Source organism: Ziziphus jujuba, chromosome 5 (assembly GCF_031755915.1).
Source record: "Ziziphus jujuba cultivar Dongzao chromosome 5, ASM3175591v1".
NCBI lineage: Eukaryota > Viridiplantae > Streptophyta > Magnoliopsida > Rosales > Rhamnaceae > Ziziphus > Ziziphus jujuba.
In genome coordinates this window covers 25,639,677-25,656,049 of record NC_083383.1, presented here as the reverse complement: position 1 = coordinate 25,656,049, position 16,373 = coordinate 25,639,677, and the positions used below count along the sequence as shown (strand labels likewise).

General features: G+C 34.9%; 2 protein-coding genes across 2 annotated transcripts; one reads left to right on the top strand and one right to left on the bottom strand.

The window, feature by feature from the left end:
* Positions 1-9,547: 9,547 nt before the first annotated feature.
* LOC107421570 (polyadenylate-binding protein 3) lies at positions 9,548-14,623 on the top strand. The gene is made up of 7 exons (XM_016030829.4): positions 9,548-10,059; positions 11,100-11,875; positions 11,984-12,061; positions 12,188-12,277; positions 13,150-13,452; positions 13,795-14,019; positions 14,142-14,623. The coding sequence occupies exons 1-7, from the start codon at positions 9,774-9,776 to the stop codon at positions 14,364-14,366; spliced, it is 1,983 nt and encodes a 660-aa protein (XP_015886315.2). The 5' UTR covers positions 9,548-9,773; the 3' UTR covers positions 14,367-14,623.
* Positions 14,624-14,884: 261 nt separating this feature from the next.
* On the bottom strand, positions 14,885-16,259 carry LOC107421554 (uncharacterized). The gene is made up of 4 exons (XM_016030812.4): positions 16,092-16,259; positions 15,683-15,989; positions 15,483-15,566; positions 14,885-15,338 (listed from the first exon to the last, which is right to left on the bottom strand). Exons 1-4 carry the CDS (start codon positions 16,146-16,148, stop codon positions 15,061-15,063), a joined length of 726 nt encoding a protein of 241 aa, XP_015886298.3. The 5' UTR covers positions 16,149-16,259; the 3' UTR covers positions 14,885-15,060.
* Between the last annotated feature and the right edge of the window lie 114 nt (positions 16,260-16,373).

Genomic DNA, 16,373 nt, shown 5'->3' with positions numbered 1-16,373 from the left:
TCCAAGTTTTTGTCCTCATATTGCATGTATTGCATTTTGTATTAAGACTACAATCCCATTAGTAAGTATTTTGAGAAAGGTTGATTTCAGAAAAAAGACCTACTATGGTTTATATTTACAAATTAATGGATACTGCCAAAGAAAAAATAGCTTTTAATTGTTGAGGCAGTGCCAAAAATTATAAACCAGTATGGAATAAAATAGATGCAACATACACTCTATAACTTTGCAGACCTTTGCATGCTACAGGTTACTATCTCAATCCACAATTTCATAAGGAGAAAAATTTTGCTAATGTTGATTTTGTGAGGCAAGGACTATTTGAATGCATGGATTGAATGACGGGTCATGAAACATGGTTAAAAACTTATTTTCAACTAGATTTATATGACCAAGCAAGAGGAGAATTTGGAAGTCATGTGGCAATTGATTCCCAAAAGTTATGATCTTTAGTATTTTTTTCTGTATTGAATGAATCTAATGTAAATGTAGATTCTGTAAAGGTCAAAGACTTTGAAATAAATAACTTATTTCTTTTTTTACATTTTTTCAAAATCGATTGAAAAAGGAAACTATTTATTTTGTTTGTTGTTATTATTATTGTTATTATTATATAACATTCTCGATAAAGGTCATCAACAATTGAAAATCGTTTATGAGAAACTACTATTCAGAAGTCAAAACCTATCAATGAAATATATATTATTTTTTTGGTAATAATATTAGTGAAATATCCTTCTACTCAAAGCTGCATTTAAACATTTCTCATGAAAAACTGTTATGAAATAACTTAATACACAAGTCACCTTACTGCTTGTTTCCTTCCACCACAGAAGCCGTATTTATCCTTTCTTTACCTATTGTTATCTTCTGGACTTATTTATTACTTATTTGTACTCATAGACCTTGTTGACACTCTTAGAATGTTCTAATTTTAAATATGGAACTCAGTAGAAACCATAGTACTCATGTGTGTTGTTATGGCCTGTAGCACAGTAGGCCGGTTGTGGACTTATTTATATATATATTTATATATTTGAGGTATTAATGTTAATGCTGGTGTTGATTATCTACGTTTTAAGGTGAGGTTCCATTGGATATTTTCTAGAGATTGTCCAGTGGGACTTCACTAGGCAGGATCACCAGGGAGGTCCTGAGAGGGTCCCCGGGGCGGATCCTGTCAGCTTGGTATCAGAGATTTAGGTTCTAACTTCCTTGGGGTTGTACATTGCTGTACAACTCATCCTGTATTTTACCTTCCATACTTACCTTTGTTGGTTGTTAAGTATATTTTGGCTTATTCTATCATATATAACTTTTCCTTGATGTTATGAGGAGGTAGACATGATTGCCAACATGCTACAACTGGAGGTACGGGTGTGTCCATTTATGAGGAGCATCTTGTCGAGCACCTGGCTTGATCACTCGAGAGGAGTGGGTTTATTAGGTATTCTATTAAGTAGGCTTGTAGACTTGGAGCAGTTGGTTGTGATGGCTCCATAGATCCTATGCAATGTCCGGATGATGATAAGGTCACATTAGTTAGCTTTATGCTAGAAGGAAACTCGAGGGATTGGTGGATGTATGAAAGGACTAGGAGACATCACCCTTGAACATAGTTTAAGACTACATTTCACATTGAGCTTTATTCTCCAACCTTTATTAAGATTAAGAGGTTAAAGTTGAGATACCACTCAGGGTTCAGGACAATGGACAGTGAACAATGATAACGGTTTTTTTGTTTTTAGAGATCTACAGTCCGAGGTAGCTTATATGGCAGGTTTCATGATGGGTAATGCCAATGGGATGGACCATGCTTTCATTACAAGCAGTTGGAACACTTAAAAAATGATTAACCTTATTGAGAATATGATCATGCTAGAGCTTTACGACGGGCGTACAATTTCAACTGATTGATGGGTACAAAGTATATGATACATAAACAAGCCAGACTTCAAGAGATTCTACCAACACTGGACAACGGTCTTCGTCCACAACCAAAGGCAGAGGTCAGAAGGGATGACAACTTACCAGAGGTAAGGTATATGCTATGATCAATTAGGAGGATCACCCTGATGTTGTGACAGATGCATTATCTATGCTTGGTAGTGACGGACATATTTTATTGGCTCAAGGACCACACACTCTTTTGTTTTACATGAATATGTTACACTAGTCGAGATGACTCAAGTTCGTTAGGGGTGTTACTTGAAATGTTCCACATCCATAGGAGGATTCTTGTAACCTCGTCAGGTGTTTAAGAGTAGTTATCTTCGTTGCATGGAAATTAAGGTTCTTAATATTAGAATCTAGTATAGGTAAAATTTGTTTATGCATTTTGATGATCTTGTGTAGGACAATTTGCTGAGAATTAAGTGGTGAATTTCATAAGTTGGTTTTGTAGCATCTGCTTTTGGATGATGATTTTAGATCTTGGTTTTGATATTTTGTTTTCTTGAAGATTGAGGGTTTTATATCGACGATGTTTTATGGATCTAAGGTGGTTGATATTCTTGATGGTAACTTAATCTCCTAAGGAATATGATTTTTGGGGCATAACTAGAATATAAGCAAGTAATGAATGTTTTCTTATGATTTGAGAATCTAGTAACTAGTTTATAGTATTTGGTTGTGATATTAGAATTAAGATTTGAATTTCCTTATTGCTCGAGGTATGTATTCTTGGAGGTTGTTTGAAATTGGAAGAATTTGAGGTATCTTCAAGAATGGTATTTGAGATGATGAGAGGACTCGGACTTGATCTTTTGGCTTCATATTTCTTGGTGGTGACAATCTTGAGGATTTCTTTAGGCTTTATAAGCAATCTAAAGCTCTCCGTTGGAATAAATATAAGGAACTTTGTTTTATGACTTTGATGAATTTGGTTAAAAGAAAGATGTTTGTCGAGGTTAAGGAAATTGGATAATCAATGAGGAACATGGATCTTATAATTGCAAGTACTAGGAGTGTAATCAGAGGCAAAGAGAATAATTTACATTTTAACTTTGTGACACTAGTGTTTGGTTTGAGGAAATTAGATTTAAGTTCTAAACCTTCTTTTTGAATTGATGGATGGAGTTTTTTTTGAAAGTTATGAGTTGTTACTTATGCTTCTAGACAGTGGAGGAAGCACGAGCTAAATTATCCGACTCATGAGTTAGAGCTTGCTGCAATGATTTTTTTTTATATATTGCAAGCTTGGAGGCACTACTTGTATAGAGTTGCTTGCCGGACCCTTACTGATCATAGGAGCACTAAGTATTTGTTTACTCATAAGGAGTTGAACTTAAGGCAAAGGAAATGGATAGATTGCTCAAAGAGTATGATTGCACTATTTCTTTGATGTTCGAGTTGCACAGTTGGGTGTTAATTTGTACATGCATATTTCATGAGGACTTTTTACTAGCTTTTGACTATGACCAATACTTATGGATTGTGTTTTTGAGGTTCAATTTGAAGTCCCTTACTTAATGAGTATAAGAAGGAAAGTTAAACAAGAGGGAAGTCATATTTCACTATCAGAGGCAATAGAGCATTGGTGATTGGTTCTAGGCTTTGTGTTTCCGCAAATGAAGGGCTGAAAAGGAAAGTACTGGATGAAGAGCATAGTTCTACGTATACCATGCACCCCGGTAGCATCAAAATGTACCATACCTTGAAAAAGCATTATTGGTGGGCAGGGATGAAAAGAGAAGTTGCTGATTATGTATCCAAGTGTTTCATTTGCCAATAAGTGAAAGTAGAAAGATAAGAGCCTTTTGGACTTCTACAGCCCTTACCCATCCTAGAATGGAAGTGGGAGCACATCACGATGGATTCTGTATTCAAGCTTCCCCCCTCCCCCTCCCCACCCCCCCCCCCCCCCCCCACAATTAAGAGGCATGACGGCATTTGGGTGATCGTGGATCGACTCACTAAGTCTGCACATTTCCTACCCTTTTGTGAGAAGTTTTCTCCTCAAAAGTTAGCGGAACTCTTTATGAATTATATAGTGAGCTTGCATGGAGTGCCAATATTGATTATATCTTACAAAGATCCACGGTTCACTTTGAGATTTTGGCGAAGATTAATGAATGAACTTGGTGTCAAGTTGGATTTGCATACCGCTTTTCACCCTCAGACCGATGGACAATCTAAGAGAACTATTCAGACCTTAGAGGACGTGTTGAGGTCATGTGTGCTACAATTCTAGGGGAATTGGAATGAGTATCTACCTTTAGCAAAATTCACCTACAACAATAGCTATCACTCGAACATTGAAGATGTCACCTTATGAGGCGTTGTATGAGAGACAATGTCGAACTCCATTATGTTGGAATGAGATGGGTGAAAGGAAACTTCTAGGCCCTGAGATTGTACAGGCGACAGTGGACAAGGTCAATATTATACGGGCCAAGTTGAAAGCAGCACAAGACAGACAAAAGAGCTATGCGGACGTGCATAGGAAGGATCTCGAGTTCGAGTTTGGCGATCGAGTATTCTTGAAGCTCTCTCCTTGGAAAGGTGTAGTACGTTTTGGAAAACGAGGGAAGATAAGTCCTCGCTATATTGGACCGTATGAGATAGTAGAGAGGATAGGTCCAGTGGCTTACAGGATTGACTTGCCGGAGGAGCTTTCTCGAGTCCATGATGTTTTTCACATCTCCATGCTCCGCAAGTATATCTCAGACCCATCACATGTGTTGAAGACACCGGAGATTGAATTGAGGGATGACTTGTCTTATGAGGAGCAGCCAGTGCAGATTTTAGGAAGGGAAGAGAAAAGGCTTCGCAACAAGACTATAGCTTTGGTGAAGGTTCTTTGGAGAAACCAAATTGTCGAGGAGGCAACTTGGTAGCGAGAGGATCAAATGCGGAGTCAGTATCCTTACCTCTTTCAAAACTAAAGTATGAATTTCGTGGACGAAATTTCTTTAAAGGGGGTAGGTTGTAACACCCCGTACCAAAAAATATACATGATTAAACAAGTTTGATCAAATTGACTAAGTTTGACCAAGTTTGACCAAGTGAATAATATATGGGTTCAAGTTGACTTTTTTAATAGCCAATATTTTTGGTTTGACTAAGGTACCATTGTATAGATCTCGTTGATACGAGTTCACAGACTGGTGGCACGCCAAATTCTGAGTTACGGATAAAAAGTTATGGTTCTGAGAAGTTTTAAGCATAAGTTTTAAATCAGTGTCCAAGCCAGTCCTCAGTTTTTGTCTGTTAGTGATTTAAGCTCTATATAAGCCTCGGTAAGTATGCCAAACAGGAAGAAAAGCCCAAAAATACCCATTTCCTCTCCAAAATCCGAGAAAAACAACCCAGACCCACGGGTCCGAACCGATCCTTTTTATCTCCAACTAGGTTTACGCCGTTTGACCCATCGCCGGCCACCACCTTGCTACACGTGCTGGCTACAGAGGAACGGGGGACAAAGTCGAGCTCGGCTTCAAAATTCTACGGCCACCGGTAGCCGGACGCACCCACATCAAGCCAGAGAAGCCCGACGGCCGGAAATTTTCTCTCTCCTCTTTTCTTGTGTTTTTCGGCCAACCCAGCTCGACCCATACCTCCATCCCACCATTTTCGACCCCTCTGAGTCCATTTCCGTAGTTAGATTGTCCAAAATCCCCACCATTTGAGAGATCTCTCAAGTTCAAGTTCGGCCGAACCTTTACGTTAATTTTTCAGTCACCGGAGGAGTCACCGGACCAAGGTAAGACCACTGGTGAACTTCTTGTCTCTTGGGCTTTCCGTTGACATATAATTTGTGAATTTTGGAGGTCGTTTGATAATTTTCCTATTTTTGGGATTATTTGGTTAGTTTTCGGAGAAATTGGGACTGTGTTTGGACGATTTTGGTTAAATTGGTTAGGATTGAAGTTAGATTAGTGCAATTGGATAATATTACGACCTAATTGGGGGTTCAATTTCGAAAGATTAGGCTTCGGGTGAAAGTCCCCAATTTTGGGTACCGGGTCCTAAGGACACTCGGTATAATTGGACTGCCCGGTGTCCAATTTATGCAATTTTGTAGTACTGTAAATAATTTTGAGACATTTGGGTTATACAAGTGTCTCTGGTTTAGTTGTTTGGAGCCTCAAGAATATTTTATTATATTACAGGCATTCGAGTTGAGCCTGGAGGCAAATCCTGTAGAGGAGCAGGCATGAGCATCTACAGTACTGTGAGTGGTTGTATCATTTTTAAATGATTTGGGTATATAGTATAGTATATATGGGGTTTAAATATTTTACGTATATATCATTTGATTGAAATGTTGGTTTATGCATATATAAATATTTGCTTTCACATATATGTGTTATCATTTTATATGACTTTTGATAATATTTTAAGTGATTTTCAATTTTAATGGGTCCATTAATGAACTTGTGGTATTTAAAAATCTTGGTAATTAAATTGAGATTTTAAATCATTTTGGAAACTATTTGGTTTGAGAAACCAGATTGAAAATCATATAATTTTAAGCACGATCAAATATTTTATAATTTTATGTGCTTAAAATTGGTTTATGGTGAATATATTTCACTGTGGTATTTCTGGTTTTCATATGAAATGATGTTTTGAGATTTTGAAGTATTTAATTAAGCGGTGGAAGTTTAAATGTTAAATTATGATTTATGATACAGTATCGTTTGGAAAAATATATATATAATCTTACAAGATTGTTTCATGTATACTGTATTGGTTATTTTTAAATTAATGTACCATGTAATGCCAATACCTTGGATCAGTATTATATTATATTATATTACAGCGCGCTGGGTTTACCACCACGGACCATGAGGTTGGGTACATCTTAATGGTTATTTATTATTTCCACGATACCATTCATATATTGAGGGTCGTGAGGTGGGTGTATCCCATGGTTTACATATTGGTACATCGTATGGTACATTGTATATGTTTGTATATATTGTTGATTTACAAATATTGGGGTAATTTCTGCATTTTCATATTTATTTGGTAGAACTGTATTTATTATAGTGTATGCTCAAATGTTTATATCTTGATTTGAGACATTTCATAATATTACAATGATCGTTCATGCATACTTTTGAGCATCAGTTTTTATGATATTAATTGGGGTACAAGTTTGGGTTTTGTGAAATAATTTTTAAACGGGAAACTTTTCAACGAGTGGAATGAGAGGTCTTGAGAGAAAGATTTTTCAGAAATAAATCATTATTTTTCTATTATACTATACCACTCACTGAGATTTCTTTATCTCACGTTTTATTGTTTTAAATTCGTTCCCGTAGGCCCAGGCAGCTAGTAACAGTCTACCTCGCGCCCAACTTACCGCTTGTTTCCTTCCACTACAGCAGCCGTATTTATCCTTTCTTTATCTATTGTTATCTTCTGGACTTATTTATTACTTGTTTGTACACATAGACCTTGTTGACACTCTTAGAATGCTCTGATTTTAAATATGGAACTGAGTAGAAACCATAGTACTCATGTGTGTTGTTATGGCTTGTAGTACAGTAGGCCGGTTGTGGACTTATTTATATATATATATATATTTATATATTTGAGGTATTAATGTTAATGCTGGTGTTGATTATCTATATTTTAAGGTGAGGTTCCATTGGATATTTTCTAGAGATTGTCCAATGGGACTTTACTAGGCGGGATCACTCGAGAGGTCCTAAGAGGGTTTCCGAGGCGGGTCCTATCATTGCACCTTCACATTCGATACTTTTCCATTGCTAATGTATTGTCTCTTTCCTGCTTTCTTATGAGACTATTATATTTTGTTTTATTTATTTTTGAACTCATTTATTTTTTTAGTATACTTTGGTGGATTGTCTTAATACATATGCTTATTTTCTATTTTTCTTTCTTTTGAATTGGAACCTTTGATGGATATGATTATGATTTCAAAATTTCTATTAGAAGTGCTTATTTTTCTCTTTTATGTTGTTGAGTCATATCTAGTTTATGGGGAGGTTCCACTGATATCTTGGTACTAGTTTAGTGGAATTTTCCTAGGCGAAGTCATCTTGGGTGCTCGAAATGGCCCCGGGAGTTGTTTTGTCACAAATAATACCCTTTTGAAATAATAATTATTTTTTGGAGCAAAATGAAGCTTGAATAAGGTTGATTATTTATTCTGGAAATAAATAAATAAAAATTCCTTGAATGAATGAGGGCATAAACATGGTTTTAAATATCGAAATTATTTTCGAAATTTTTATTTTTTTTAAGGGTTTGAAAGGAAATTTAGGTTCCAAATGAAAATAGGTAGAATTTCTATTCTATCTATCAAAATTTTCAAAAATTCGTCAAAGTTTTCATGGAAATTTCTATCAAAATATATACATCATATCATTAACAATTTGGTTAAAAAAATCCATAATATTCATTGAAATTTCAAAAATTTTCATGTAAATTTGTGAAATTTATATGAAAATTTTGAAACTATTTATGAATTTTTTTAATTTTTTTTAAAAAAATTCATAAATATTATTGACGTTTAGTAAATTATTTTGCTATTTGTAAAAATAATATAACTAATTTAATTTAATTTGAATATAATTAATTATTATATAAATCATATATTACAGTTACATATACCACATGTTGCGTGAGAACGATACTAGGGTTAATATTAAAGATGTTATTTTATTTTATTTTTTATTATACTTTTGGTTGGTTTGTAAACGATTTAAATATCAAAACTAAGTATGTGTGTGTTTTTAAAAGGTATTGTTGTTGTATATGTGCTTTTTTTTTTTTAACAATTATAAATAATTAAATATATGCATCTGATTTACTATAGTTATTATTGTTTATTTAAATTTGTAAATATAACTTTTTTAGTATGAATTATTAGTTAAATATATTTTTTAATTTTTTTAAAAATAATTTTATAATTAAATTTAATGTGTTAAAATATCATATAATAAACTATTTAATAATTTAATAAACAAATTTAAATTTTTTTTTTTTACAAATCACTTAATTTACAAACTATCTAAAATCATCCATCATGATGTGTGATTTGAACTATATTTTTATAAAAATATAAATAAGATACGCAACTATTTAAATTATTCGTTTAGTTGAACAAGTTTGATTTTATATATTTCATATAAAAATTTTTTTTTTTTGAATAAATATTTCATATAAAAACTTATAAATTAGATTTAGGTGAAACAATTTTAGAATGAATACAATATGATACACAATATGAAACCACATTATACGATAAATTGTTAGTTCTAATGGATTATCACAAAACTTTTTTTTTTTTTTTCACGTGATTTATTCTAGTTGGGAAGACACACGAATCACGTGGTAAGTCCGCCGCCACTAAACGCCTTCTTGAAAAAGTGGGGCCTCTAAATGAAAAAATAAAAACCCGAAAACGTGGAAAACTTTACCATACGAATCCCACGTCATCAAAATGACACACGTGCGCATCCTCAAACGCTACGAACTTCCAACAGACCGCTTCCCATCACAATCGATTCCTCTCTTTTATATAAGCACCTCCACAATTCTCTTTCCCTCTCTGTTCTCTTTCTCTGCCTTCAGTGAGAAAAGGAAAAAAGAAAAAAATAAAAATAAAAAAAAATAAAAAAAATAAAAAAGGAAAATATTTTCAAAACTATCATATTTGGAGAAGACAACAAAACCCTAATCATCTTCGCTTTCAGTTCTCTGTTCATCTATCCCAAACCCTAACCCCAATCTTTTTTTTTTGGGATTAATTTTATATATTTTTAAAATTTTTTTTCCCTTTCATTGACACTGCAATGGCGTCATCGGCTGTTTCTTCTCCGGCAGTACAGACTTCGAATGTGGCAGCGCAACAGCCTCTGGCGGCGGCGGCGGCTCCTGTTCCGGCAAATGCGGCTCCGGTGACGGGGTTCGGGAACTCCTCATTGTACGTAGGGGATCTGGACCCGAATGTGAATGAAGGACAGCTTTTCGATCTGTTCAATCAGGTGGCCCAGGTCGTTTCCATTAGGGTTTGCAGAGATCAGGCTCGGAGGCAATCTCTTGGTTATGCCTATGTCAATTACGGCAACCCTCAAGATGGTCCGTACTGTTCCATTACCATTTTGCCTCTTATTTATTTATTTTCTGATTTAAATATTTTTCTGACATTTTTGTTTTAATAAATTATTATTATTATTATTGGCAATGTATGCTTCTAAAAAATAAAGTTTGGTAATTGTTTTGAATATATTAATATTTTTTAATTATTAATAGATAAATAATAGTTTCATTCAACACTAGATGACAATTTAGATTCCAATTTGTTTTGTTAGTTTTTTAAATTAGAAAAATACTTTTCCTTGTTTGTTTTCTTATTTGTTAATTCGTTTTCCCATCTACATTGATTTTTCCATTCTTAATTATTTGTTTACATTAAAATAATTAAAATATTTGGCTTTGAGATTTTGGAGTTTACGCTGACCCGACTGTCGGGTGGAAGATTCTATGAATGTATTATTGTTTATTGTTGCGTTTTAGTTTATTTGTGAGGCTGTGTGCTTTTTTGCTATTTAAAAATCCCAACTTTTCCTACTGTGCTATTCTGTTTGGATTTGTGTTTTTTAATTTTTTGTTTTATTATTTAATTTAGTATACTAATTTATCATAATTTACTCTAGATCATTGCCGAAGAATATTATTCAAAGACATAGTTTTCTTATTAAAGGATTTTTTTTATTATTTATTTTTCATTAATTTTAAAACTTGAATTTAATTGATTTTTATTGATCATGAAGGAAAGCTATTAAGAGCTATGTTTGATAGGAGAGATAGATTTTAGGAAAGAAACTGTTTACTTGATCATTAAGGCTATTTTTGTGGGAGATATAACTGGGAGGAATTGAAGCGAGAAGAGTGAACCATTCTGGTGTAAAGTCTATTACAGTTTGTCTTCCAACAGTGGATGAACTGGGTGAACGAAAGAAAAAGTCATTTAACAAATTTGTTTGTGTTACTTGTATCATTGTCCACTTTATCCGAATTAGTAAACCAAATTTGTTAAATTAATAGTGAAAATTTGTTAAATTAATAGTTCTTTCCCTTCTTTGGTTCTCACTTCAATTTTTATCTTTAAATTTCAGCTGCTAATTCCATGGAGATATTGAATTATACACCTATTAATGGAAAACCTATCAGGATTATGTTCTCTCACCGGGATCCAAGCATTCGAAAGAGTGGATATGCTAATATTTTTATCAAGAACCTGGACACTTCACTTGATAATAAGGCATTACATGACACTTTTGCTGCCTTTGGAACTATTCTTTCTTGCAAGGTTGCTGTTGATAAAAATGGTCTATCAAAAGGTTATGGGTTTGTACAGTATGACAATGATGAATCTGCACAGAATGCTATCAAACAACTGAATGGAATGTTAATAAATGACAAACAAGTTTTTGTCGGACTTTTTATTCGACGCCATGAAAGGAGCCGAGCAAATGGCTCACCAAAGTTTACTAATGTTTTTGTGAAAAATCTTTCAGAGGCAACTACGGATGAGGACCTTAAGAAACTTTTTGGCACTTTTGGTACCATCACAAGTGCAGTTGTTGCCAGGGATGGAAATGGGAAGTCCAGATGCTTTGGTTTCATTAACTTTCAGAGCTCAGATGCAGCTGCTGCTGCAGTTGAGAAGTTGAATGGTAGCATCATTGATGACAAAGTATTGTATGTTGGGAGGGCTCAAAGGAAAGCAGAGAGGGAGGCAGAGTTGAAAGCCAAATTTGAACAGGAAAGAATTAGCAGATTTGAAAAACTTCAGGGTGCTAATCTCTATGTGAAAAATCTTGATGACAGCATAAATGATGAAAAACTAAAGGAGATATTCGCTGAGTTTGGATCAATAACATCATGCAAGGTACAGAGTTTGATTAAAGTAAAATAGTAGTTTTTATTGTTTCTTTCCTCCTTACAACTAGCTAAAAGAAAAGTCCCACTAAGTTATTTTTGTTTCCCTTTTGTAAAGGTCATGGTTGACTCACAGGGGCTGAGCAAGGGATCTGGCTTTGTTGCCTTTTCTACCCCTGAGGAAGCTGCCAGAGCTGTAAAGTTCTAATTATGTCTTCTTGTTTTTGTTAGTTGAATTTGTGATCTTGATGTTCAACTCCTTTTTCTCACTCATTGTTGTTAAATGAATGCCTGAGATGTTTTATGTTTCTTTTCTCTTCAGTTGAATGATTTAAATGGGAAGCTGATTGGTCGGAAACCTCTGTATGTGGCTGTGGCTCAACGCAAGGAAGAGCGGAAGGCTCGCTTGCAGGTGACTATTCTTTATTTCCTTTGAGCAAACATTGTTTATCGGTTATGACCTTAAATTCTTTATTCTATAGAAGTACATGTATTATCTTTGTATTCTGGTAATGATGAAAAAAAAAAAATTGTAATTTTAAAAAAATGCTCTAGAGTTGCAACTATTTTATGAACCAATTTATTTTGCACTCTGAGCTTCTATGATTGCAGAATCCAGATTGTGCTGATCAAAACTTGGATTTCTGACCTCTATTTGGTTCAAATACTAATTTGTATTTGCAAAACATAGTCATTTTATAGGGTTTTCTATTATCTATTATAAAAAAAAGTGCATCAATGTATGTGTAGTAAGTAAATATTATGCTTGCTTGAAAGGCTTTATGGACATTTTGGTCATGACTGTTTAATGACAATGTTCAAGTATGCAACTGTATGTGAGCACAGACACTTGTTGAGCCTAGAAATATATTGTTTTAAATATGTTTCATTTGAGTTTCAGAATTTCCAGCAGTGAGTGAAAGTTCATTGGTGGACTTCTATTAAAGAATAATTGAACTTCTGAATTTAGGCAGTTTACATCTTTTAAAAGAAATATGATTGTGCTGGAGCATGTATCTTTCTTCTTAAAATTTGTTGGCAGAGTTGTTAATGAAGAGATTCTAGTTAAATTTGATGGTAGATCGGACTAGGTTTTTCCCTTAAGCTTCGACACTTTCTTGATATACTGCAAGGATTTTGTTCTAAAATTAATTTTGCTTATGACCATTTTCACCTGATAACATTTACTTCTTTCACTTTTTCATGAGATGTCAACCGCCTTGTGTTGTATGTAATCTGTTAAATTTTAGAAACTTTATCCTCAATTTCTTATTTGTTTATTAGGCACAGTTTGCTCAAATTAGAGCACCAGGTGGAATGGCACCTTTACCATCTGCGGTACCTGGGTTTCGTCCTGGGGCACCTAGACTTGCCCCTCAACAGATGTATTTTGGTCAAGGTACTCCTGGTCTAATGCCTCCCCAGCCTGCTGGTTATGGTTTCCAGCAGCAACTCTTGCCTGGAATGCGCCCTGGTGTTGCCCCAAATTTCATTATGCCATACCACCTTCAGAGACAAGGACAACCTGGACAACGGATGGGTGTGCGTCGTGGTGGGAACCTCCAACAGGTGCAGCAGCAACAGCCGGTACGTTATTTGATTTCATCTTTTTTCCTTATTTTTTTTTTCTAGTTATGTTGTCTATATCATTTGAATGAGCAACAATATATTTAATATGCCTGACCCAAAAAATATATATGTTAAATATGAATGTGAAATGCATTCGTATGTTCTTGGAGCAACTTGCTCATTTATCCATGTTTAAAGACTAATAATATTACTAAGACACTAAAACCTGCCTAAACAACATAAATGGTTTTGAATTTTTTTACACCTCTTGTTGAGCTTAGGTTGAGGTGTCAATTTTTATATTTTAGAAAAGTCAAGTTATAGTTGCTGAACTCTAATATTCTGTGTGTTTTAATTCAGTTGCTGCATCGGAACCCCAATCAAGGCCTTAGATACGTGGCTAGCACACGGAATAGCATGGATCCAGCTGTGGTTCCTCAAGGTCTTGTGGGTCCAATGATGCCATTGGCATTTGATGGTTCAGGGGTGCCTATGTCTACAATTGATATCCAGCGATCAGGACCTGTGCCCATGTCAACACTTGCTTCTGCATTAGCTTCTGCTACTCCAGAGAATCAGAGACTGGTACATTGTTCATTCCCTCTCTTTAGTCTCGGACTTGCAGTATTACCAGTAATTGGTATATAGTTGACATTGAGATGCACTACAAGAAATGTGTGTTACATCCTTGTATTTGAAAATTGCAGATGCTTGGAGAGCAGCTATATCCTCTTGTCAAGCGCATTGAACCGGAACATGCAGCGAAGGTCACTGGGATGCTGCTGGAGATGGATCAAACAGAGGTTCTACATCTCATCGAGTCTCCAGATGATCTGAAGGATAAGGTGGGTGAGGCAATAGAAGTCCTTCACAAGGCTACCTCGAAGTCCGATGTTGCTGATCAGCTAGGTGCATTGGCCATCCGTGAATGAAAGCTAACCACACAAGTGTAATGCATACACTTTTCCATTTTGGATTTTCAGGCCCTTTTCTAATGTAACTTTAACGAGGAATTATAGAGAATTTTTTGATTTTCTATCTGCGGGAGTAATATTATTTATCTAGGCTTTTGACTTGGAACGGAGGGACAAAGAATTCCTCATTGACATGTTATTATAAGTAGACAGTTGCTTTAAAATCTTTTATTTGATACACAAATTCAGTTTAGGCGCCAGAGCTGATTTTTCTCCATCTTCTCTAATACTACTTTTACCTTCAGAAAATTTTGACTTAAGAGGAAATGGAGACGTTTATAACTTTCCTTTTGTCCTTTTCTATAAATATTTTTTAATTCATACACTAAAACAATGAATTACAAATTAAATGAAGTTGGATTAGTTAGCAAATACATATCTATGCTTAAACATATCTATGTTTAAGAGGTTATGAATTTGAGATATGAGATATTAGAATAGAGGAAAATTATTGTAAAAAATATTAGTTTTTAGATTTAAAACATGAATTGAGGTCGTATGATTAAATTTTATTTTTCAATATGAACAAAAGCGTGAAGCAAGAAAGTGACAACTCCACCAAAATTTGATACATATTTTCCGTTCTGTCCCCTAAAAAAAAAAAAAAAAAAGGGCCAGAGAGGGTAGAAAAGGTTTTAGATAAAAGAGGGGTTTACATGAAATCAGGATGGATATCATCTTCTACTGTTTGATCATCATCATGATCGGTTACAGTGGTGGCTCCATGATTATGAAGACATGCAAATCTTCCATTGCTAAAACGTGAAAACTGATGAATATCTCCGTCTTCTTCAGTTACGTAATTGTTCCATTTGGAAGAATCTCTGCTCTTTGTTCTTGGCTTGTCGACATCAACTTCTTCTTTTGTTGAATCTCTCCGTTTTGAAGTTTCTTCACTCATCCTCCGCTTACAGCCCCTTTCCTCTTCGTCTTCATTTCCATAATACGGAGAACAAAAATAATTTTTTTTTTTTAACAAAAAAGAAAGTGTAAATCAATTTAATTTCGCTTATGTACATTTTCTTAACACCAGAGAAAAATTTCAAAAAAAAGAAAAAAAAGAAAAAATCATACATTTGGATTTGGGGAGAGCCTGTTGTTTGTCGAACAACTCCATTGGCAACTCTGTCAGTATCTTCGGCTCCAAATCTCCGCCAACTACATGAATCACTTACAAATCAGATTGATTATAATTCTCTGCGACTTCGATTTTTCAAAAAAAATAAAAAATAAAAAAAATGATTGAACATAAACGAAATTGATATATAATTCACCATCGCCGTTTCCTTCTTTGGCGTGGAAATTTTCTTTCGGCTCTTCAAGGTAGTCGCTCCAATCGATCCGTGGTTTCTTCTTCTTCGTGGACAGGGGATTTTCTTCTTCTTTTTCATCGTTTTCGTCGATGACGTGGTGGTGGATGATGGTTTGCTCAGAGTGATGGCGGGACATGTTGAATGACTGAACGAAGAGACGGAGCTGCTTGGCCATGGAACCCTGAGCGAACACCTTCCGTACGGACTGCTTCTGATTGCACACCACGCATGTCCATTTATTGATGCTCTTCTTACTTCGCTGCTTCACCTGAACCAAAAATAAACATTGGAAGATTGAGATTGAAAGTGTCAGATTGAAAAATAACCACCAAAAAAAAAAAAAAAAAAGTTGAGATCGGAGAGAAAGTACCTGCATGGTGGAGCATTGGCAGCACTGGACGGCAACGAAGAAGACGGTGGCGGACATTCTCTTTTTGCCCTTCCTTTGCTTGCTTTTTCTCACTTCATTTCGCTCCGTCTAATCTCTCGTCTTTTACTTTCAAATCTCGTCCGAAGAACATTTGGGGGAGGGAAACAAAAAATGTTGAGGGCGATTTGGTAATTTTATCAGAGTTTTGGTTTTTCGGCGGTAAAGCTTTTGAAAATTTTGGAGGCTTTTTGGGCCTTCTTACGCGCCAGGCCTAAAAATGGG